At 31.4% G+C, this 8,671-nt stretch overlaps 1 protein-coding gene across 1 annotated transcript; it reads left to right on the forward strand.

Annotated features, from left to right (window-relative positions):
• The first annotated feature begins 1,228 nt into the window (after nt 1-1,228).
• Nucleotides 1,229-6,507, forward strand: LOC111894152 (ABC transporter G family member 15). Its single transcript, XM_023890241.3, has 9 exons — nt 1,229-1,606; nt 2,041-2,120; nt 2,213-2,674; nt 2,903-3,025; nt 4,680-4,811; nt 4,880-5,164; nt 5,251-5,523; nt 5,608-5,715; nt 5,806-6,507. The coding sequence occupies exons 1-9, from the start codon at nt 1,297-1,299 to the stop codon at nt 6,154-6,156; spliced, it is 2,124 nt and encodes a 707-aa protein (XP_023746009.1). The 5' UTR covers nt 1,229-1,296; the 3' UTR covers nt 6,157-6,507.
• Nucleotides 6,508-8,671: the final 2,164 nt, after the last annotated feature.

An 8,671-nucleotide genomic window follows, 5' to 3' on the forward strand; every position in this document is an offset into this window, starting at 1 on the left:
AGCTGAAAACCAAACATGAAAAACAACCAAACAAATACATAATCGTTATAATTCTGAAAAGAAAAGACTCTTCGTTGTAGGATAATAATGTTATTTATGCATATTAACGTTTAGACGATAATTGGTCATGAATCGAAATGTTTCTCTGTATATATAATGAGAATATGTTGAAAAGTTTAATTAGCTGTTTAATAAGATTAATCTTGTTAATATTTTATTTAGAAAGGGTATTTTAGTAACATCATATATAATTTATAATTTTAGACAAGTTTTTTAATATTATATTAGTTTAATTTTAATTAAAATATAAATTTGGATATAGATGTAAATATTATAGTTTTAGAATGATATATACGTAATTTTTAAATTTATAAGGACGTTGACGTAATATTTAAAGTTTAGAAGGATATGAATGAAATTTTCTCTAGTTTCAATTTATAAGTTTTTGTATAAATGTGCATAACTGAACGTATATATGTTCATCAATGAATTTGACGGTCATTTTCTTTTATTTAGAAAAAATATGATGATGTCAAAATATATACCACCATTTTTGTGAATAACTCCATATTTAATCCATTGTAATATGTAATTTACAATATGTAATTTAGTTCGGTATAAATTAAAATAAGTCTTTGGATGGATTAAAAAAACAGTTTATAACAATTTAAAGTCCAAGATAAATTATTTTTGATCGGTTAGTAACCCGTAACTTATCAAAACTCTTTATAATTTATAGATGTCTAACATCTTTAGAAAGTTTTTTTAGTTATTTTACCAAATACTGAAAAAAGACTTATTAAGTTATAGTGTTTGCTACTGAATAAATTAATCTAAACACTTTTTATAAACTCGGTTTTAACACCACTATAAGCTAAGGTATAAACTTTAATTAGCCAAATACCCTCTTAAAAATGCCGAACCTTTTTAGAAATAACGTTGTATTATTAGCCAAATACCCTCTTAAAAATGCCGAACCTTTTTAGAAATAACGTTGTATTATTAAAGGTGTAATCTTTATGAGAAGTTGAAAATATCTTATTTTGAATTAATGACGGCAGTTATTGAGGTCCCTAATTTTATATCAATATAGTTTCAATGCATAACTAAAAGACATTTACAGTCACACAACTACCACCCAACCATTCCTTTCAAAATAAATGCGGGGCCACTCCCGCCCCACCCCAGCGCACAAATATGAACTTAAGAGAGCTAATGAATTTTCCCAATTACTTTTATTAAAATTCTTTATCTTCTTTCTTTTCAAGTAAAGGCTTCTTACTTCTTAGTCTCAAGATGGAGATAGAAGTAGGGAGGAGCACCGGTACTGGTGGTGATGGTAGCCACAACGGCAGTACAATGGCGGAGCATGGTGATAGTAATGACGAAGGTGGTGGTGGAGAAAGTATGGGTCGGAGTCAGAGCATGAAGGAAAGAGCAAGTTATCTGGTGTGGCAAGATCTAAGGGTGATGCTCCCAAGCTCCGGTGATGGACCAACAAAGCGGTTGCTCCATGGTCTTAACGGTTTTGCAGAACCGGGTCGGATCATGGCTATCATGGGTCCTTCTGGTTCGGGCAAATCCACACTTCTTGATGCATTAGCAGGTTTGTTCCTTGTCTTCACCAGACAACTAGTTTCTTTTTACGTTCTTTTACTACTATGAAATATATATATATATATATATATATATATATACTAGTGAGATATAGTAAAAAGAAAGGAGTTATCTTTGTATCTAACTGATCTTTGCCCATTTGAGGAAAGTCCAAGATTTGAGACATGGGCAAAAAGGTTTAGGGAGTAAAAAATTACTATAACTAGTAAGTCACTTTTTTCGAAAATTTATGGTACTTTTTTAGTGTTTTTGTAAGTTCTCAATCATTTAACGTGACCCCAGGATTTGATTTTTTTTTCTAGATTCTCTAGATCAAACTAAAAAAATTGTATTATAAATTGATTCATATATTATTGGTAATTTATATAGCTATCTATTATGAATTACGATATTTGAATGTGTGATTTTAATTGTTTTTGATAGGTAGACTATCAAAGAATGTGGTGATGGCTGGAGATGTTCTACTAAATGGGGAGAAGAAGAAACTAACCTATGGTGTTGTTGTAAGTGACTCCATGTGTATATATCCCTTATATAATTGTTTTCTTGTAAATTTGATAATAAATTAATGTAAAAGAGATAATAATTAATGTAGGCTTATGTGACACAAGAAGATGTTCTAATGGGAACCCTCTCAGTGAGGGAAAGCATCACTTACTTAGCTCATTTGAGGCTTCCACCAACATTGACCAAAGAAGAAGTGAAAGATACAATAGAGGGGACAATATTAGAGATGGGACTCGAGGATTGTGCAGATAGGTTGATAGGAAATTGGCACTTGAGAGGTATAAGTGGTGGGGAGAAGAAAAGGCTAAGTATTGCACTTGAAATCCTCGTTAGACCACGAGTTTTGTTTCTAGATGAACCTACAAGTGGACTCGATAGTGCCTCGGCATTTTTCGTGGTTCATGCTCTAAAAAGCATGGCTCGTGATGGAAGAACAGTCATTTCTTCAATTCACCAGCCAAGTAGTGAAGTCTTTGCATTGTTTGACGACTTGTATCTTTTATCTGGAGGTGAAACTGTCTATTTTGGAGAAGCCAAAGAAGCTATTGAGGTTTGTGAATTGTGAGTAGAGTATATATAGAACTAATAAGTTTGGAGAATATATATAATTGTGTGTTGTTAAAACAACATACATACTACATATATAAAAGCAATCAATGTAAAAAAAAGTAGTATATGCAACAACCTCAATACATGTATAAAGTAAAAGAATTTTCATATGAATATCGTTATATCACGTATGTTTTAAGTGATGATAACTGTTTATAATTTTGTACAGTTTTTTGCTGAATCGGGGTTCCCGTGTCCCATCAAGAGAAATCCTTCCGATCATTTTCTACGTTGTATCAATTCAGATTTCGATGTCGTGACAGCTACACTAAAAGGCTCATTGAGAATTCAAGTATGTTTTCCTTGTCTTTGTTTATTATATTTAACGTTTTAGTGCCGCTTAAACACAAATGATTTAGTTTTATTTTATAAGTCAAGTAATTTAAATAAAATAAACTATTCTTTTAATAAAAATAAGTTTACTGTGTTTGGTTTGCGTTAATTAAAACTAGCTAGAAGGAAAAGAAATTACATGATTGCGAAGTAAATATTAAAAAACATGCATGTTTGTTTACCAAAAAATGAAATAAAATGAATTATTATCATTCCTTAAAGATCGAATATGTGCCATTCATTTTATTGGACCACTTTTTTGGTTTGTTTGTTATTCCGTTAAAACCTGCCGACTTGTTTAATTGTGCAATTTGAACTGGACTTATGTGTGATTTAGATATTTGGATTTTTATATTAATTTGCAACAAACCACATTAATGTTATGGATTTAGATTAGTTTTGATTACTAAAATGAGAACTAATAGTCCAAAAATAAAAAACAAATATTCTTTTATGGGATTTTCTAATATATACCTTAAGGACACATATAAGAAGTATTAATTAATCATAATTGTTACCATAATTAAACGTGAAACGCATTAATTATAAGAAATATTACCATAATTAAATATAATTTTTATTAATAATCTCCACAATTAATGCATTTCACGTTTAATTATGGTAACAATTGTGATTAATTAATATTCTTATATGTGCCTTAGGGCACATATTAGAAAATCCTTTCTTTTATTTATTTATATTGTTTATTTTTAATATATATCTTTTAGTTATTAGATAAACAATTGTTTTATTTAATGTATTTTAACTATCTAAAATAGTCATACATAAAGAAGGTAAAAGTAAAAAAATCAGTTACCTTTTTGCAATAAAATTAAAGTTTCTTGTATTGTTAATATATGTGATTAAATATAATATATTTCATATGTATATTATATATAATTTCTTGTATTGTTGGTGTAAAATGACATTTATATCATTTTCAATTCATTTTACATTTTTTAAAACTACTCTACCTTATATATAGATATTAAATTAGATGCCCTATCGAACCAACTCGAGTCATCCATCATTGTTGGCACCCTCCGATCCCTATTTGTCCTCCCCTTAGACATAAACTTGTTGCTGCCATTTAGGAAAAAACCTCCTCCTTCCTTTGTAAGGTATCAACCTGATGATACCTTGATGCCCAAGGAAAAAAAAAGAACAACAAAGAAAAGAAACAGAGGAATAACAGGGGAATAAAATGAAGAAGAACGAACTTTTAATTACTTGGTGAAAAGGTCTAATGTGCTTGAATTGTGGGTAAAGTGTTAGAATAACTTAATAAAATATGAAAATGAAATCACTCAATCTATTTAATTGTACCAAACAAACAATTAGAACATCCACAATTTACAGCTTAATAAAAGAGTTGAATGAGTTTAAATTATTAAACTCAACGACAGTGACATTCCAAGCTGGCATGCAATATTGACGATTGAACTTTTTAATGGGTTAAGAAAAACTATTTTAACTTTAATATAAATGTTGGATTGAACTCCTATATATATACTTCAGTACATTGCAGGAAAATAATAGTAAAAGATATATTTTCGGGTATGTTTAGGCATGTTAAGTTATTATCATCGTTGTTTAAATGTTTTCATTTGTAGGAAAAGCAAGAAGAATCAGACCCTTTTACGAATATGGGAACAACACAGATCAAAGCAACCTTAGTAGAAAAATACCGATGGTCAAAACACGCCGTGAAAGCTCGAGCAAGGATGAAACACCTCTCCACAATCGTAAGTTCCTTCAAACTCAAAACCTTTTCGTGTTTCCATGGCTGCTTGCTTATTATTCCCATTTCCAGCGAGGACCTGCGACCAAGGCAAATACAGCAAGCCATGCTGGATGGTGGAAGCAACTTGACACACTAACAAGACGATCGTTCGTGAACATGTCAAGAGATATGGGATATTACTGGTTAAGAATCATCATCTACTTAGTCGTATCAATATGCGTTGGGACAATCTTCTTCGATGTGGGAACGAGTTACACTGCCATTCTTGCAAGGGGAGCTTGTGGTGGTTTCATAACAGGGTTCATGACTTTCATGTCAATCGGAAGTTTCCCTTCATTTATCGAAGATATGAAGGTACGTACGCAATCATAAGTAAATTAAACCCATTTTAATGTATTTCATCGATTTTAACAATCATGCATGCAACTATACATTTCCAGATCTTTACTCGAGAACGTCTCAATGGCTACTACGGGGTTGGTGTGTTTATACTTGCAAACTTCCTATCTTCGTTCCCGTTCTTGGTTGCAGTTTCTCTAGTCACCGGAACAATCACATGGAACATGGTGAAGTTCAATCATGGATTCTCGCGCTACGCTTTCTACTGTCTCAACCTGTTTGGCTCGATTGCAGTGATCGAGAGCTGTATGATGATTGTTGCAGCTCTTGTTCCGAATTTCTTGTTTGGGCTCGTAGTTGGGGCTGGAGTTCTCGTAAGATTACATCTGAACCATTTTCATAGCGTTTCTTGTTTCAAAAACGCTAAATATACTGAATTATTTCACACAATATTGTAGGGTGTTATGATGATGACTTCAGGTTTCTTTCGTCAACTTCCCGATCTTCCAAAGCCATTTTGGCGTTACCCTGTGTCGTATATAAACTACGGATCATGGGCAATACAGGTATTCAAAGATCGCAAATTTAATTAATCTGTTTGTTAAATATATAAGGTATAGAGATTTATGTTATTTGAGCTACTGGAATTAATGCAGGGAGGATACAAGAATGATCTATTGAATTTGGAGTTTGATGGGTTATCTCCGGGAGACCCGAAAACCTCCGGCAGGGAGGTGATAACGAAGTTGTTCCGGATGCCGTTGACTCACTCGAAGTGGTGGGACTTGTTTGCGATATATGCGCTTCTTGTGAGTTACAGACTGACGTTCTTTTTAGTTCTCAAGTTGAAGGAGAAAGTGTTGCCATTTTTACAGTCGATGTATGCAAAGAGAACTGTACATCGACTGAAAAGGCGAGCTTCTTTCGTAAAGTTTCCTTCTTCAAGACGATACCAAAACCTTCGCACTTTATCGGCACAAGAGGGCTTCAGTTCTCCGATCCCATAGCTCAAAAACACAGTACATTTAAAACACATCACTTTTACAATCATTATTACACAATTTGGAGATATATCATGAATCAGTGTATAAATCTACAATGGGTTTAACTTTGTTTTACCAGCAATTTGATGTTTCTTTCATTTGTATACCCACTTCCATATTTTGTCACAAATGAGTTGATATTGTACTAGTACAAATTCCATACGTGAAGTTTTAATTTGGTGTCTGTTGGATATGTATAACAAGTTCTTTGGACTAGGTCTTTGCAAGCCCTATGAGGTTTTATACAGGTGAATAAAGTCTATGTAACTTGCATTATATATGTTTTTTATAATCATGATATTTCCATCTCTAGAACCCATTATTTTCCAGTTTTATTTTGTATTAATATTCAATTTTTGAATAATATCGGTTAATGAAAAAAATAAGTTATCGAAGTTTCTCTCATAAAACCCTTGTCTTCCTAATAACTATTGTAGCATCCCGTTTTAGAGGTAAGTTAAATATTAATTGACCTTTCAATTATCGAAATAAGGTATTATTTTGACCTTCGTTAGCTAGAAATTAGCTAGATAAAAATGTTAACAAAGTAGGGTTAATATAGTAGTCAGACTACTTTGTTAATTCCACTAGAAGTAAAATTTTACTGACAATTAGTGGCATAAGAAAACATATAGAAAACAAAGAAAATGTCATTAAAAATCGTTTCCCTTAAAGAGGTTTAATTTTTGTGTTACCTGTTGGTATTTTTTTTTTTTTTCTACGCGACTCCAGATTATAGATAGCACTATTAGATGATATTTTTTATGTCACTAATCCAGTTAAAATAAAATCATTATCTACTTTTAGCCGCATATATACTTTCACTACAAGAATTACCACCTGCACCGACAACATTTATACAAACGATAAGTGTTGTCTGTACAGAGTTAACAAACTTTTTTTTGACTTTGAACTGTATGTCGATGATTTATCGTTTGAATAGGTTAGGTGGGAACAAAAAGTTTTTCGTAGTCTTCTAAAAACGTATGCCGACGATATGTCGTTGATATATGTCACGATACAGTTTTGGGAGAGCTATACCGACGACACGTCGTCGCCATGCCACACTGGCAATCCGAGTGAAATGGCTCGGTACAACGCTCTATTTTTTTCCAGCAATTAAACAAAACGACGTAGTCTTGGGTACTATATACCGGCGACTTGTCGGCATACGGTTTAAAACCATCAAGACCAACGAATGCATCATTTCACTTTCAATTTCTCTTTTTCTCTCTTTCCGTCGGCGACCAAATCTCCTCCGACCACTCCCCTTCGCCAGCAACTAGTAAGTATCTTCTTGGTCCTTCTATTCCTCCTAATTTTATGATTGGTCAAGGTTTTTACTCCGGTTTTGAGGTTTGTTTTTTCCGGTTGAAGCTTTCACCTCCAATTTTGGGGTATTATTTCTGGTTGCAGCCTTCATCATCATCAGCCCTTCACCACCACCGGCCTCTAAAGACTACAGCTAGCTACACCGGTCATTTTGAGGTAAGATTCCAATTTTTTTTTTCCTTCTGTTTTGGGCAAAATTTTGTTTTGTGTTACTTATTTAGGCATGAAAATGAAATTGAACATGATTTGTTTGATTTTTTGTTTAAATGTGTATATATTTTGGGCAAAATTGGGCAAAAATAGACAGATTTCTGTTTTGTGTTATTTGTTTAGGCCAATGTTTTAAAAACCGGTTTGAATCGGCCGGTTGAACCGGGAACCTCGGGAGGGAGTGGTTAACTATCATCGGTTTTAAGTTGATTTCTGATCCGAATTAAACCGACCGGTTTTTAGAAAAACCCAATTGAACCGGTCAAAATAAACTGGTTGAACCGGGTAAACCGAATAAAAATACATGAAAAATAACCATTTACATAATAAATTTTGGTGATTTTTTTTTTCAAATTTAATTAGTTTCCTCTAAATAAAAACATATGGTAAATGTTATAATTCTTTTTTGATGTATTTGTATTTATCTAAACTATATTTTGTTTCGGTATTTTATATATATATATATATATATATATATATATATATATATATATATATATATATATATATATATATATATATATATATATATATATATATATATATATATATATATATATAGAGATAATTTAAAACACTAAAAGTTATGGTTATGTATTATTTTAATGTATTTGGATTGATCCACAACTTATTTTTACATGTATTTTTAATGTTTGAACTTGTAAACGTCAAATTCATAATATATATATATATATATATATATATATATATATATATATATATATATATATATATATATAGGGTTAGGTTAATGTGTTTTTCACATTTATTGTGTGCTAGAATGCACCAATAGGAATTTAATAAATTAAATAACTATTTAAGTAAATAAATATAGATATTAAATAATTTCCATAAATGTTTGTATATTAAATGATATCCATAATTATAATTCTCTTTTTATGGAAATTAAATATACTTCATTAATGTCAACAATAAC

This window comes from Lactuca sativa, chromosome 6 (genome assembly GCF_002870075.4).
Source record: "Lactuca sativa cultivar Salinas chromosome 6, Lsat_Salinas_v11, whole genome shotgun sequence".
In the NCBI taxonomy this organism is placed as follows: Eukaryota; Viridiplantae; Streptophyta; class Magnoliopsida; order Asterales; family Asteraceae; genus Lactuca; species Lactuca sativa.

Coding starts and splice junctions, on each gene's coding strand:
- LOC111894152 (XM_023890241.3), top strand. CDS start 1,297: ATGGAGATAGAAGTAGGGAGGAGCACCGGTACTGGTGGTGATGGTAGC. Junction 3,026..4,679: donor AAGGCTCATTGAGAATTCAA/GTATGTTTTCCT, acceptor TTTCATTTGTAG/GAAAAGCAAGAAGAATCAGA. Junction 5,524..5,607: donor TAGTTGGGGCTGGAGTTCTC/GTAAGATTACAT, acceptor ACAATATTGTAG/GGTGTTATGATGATGACTTC.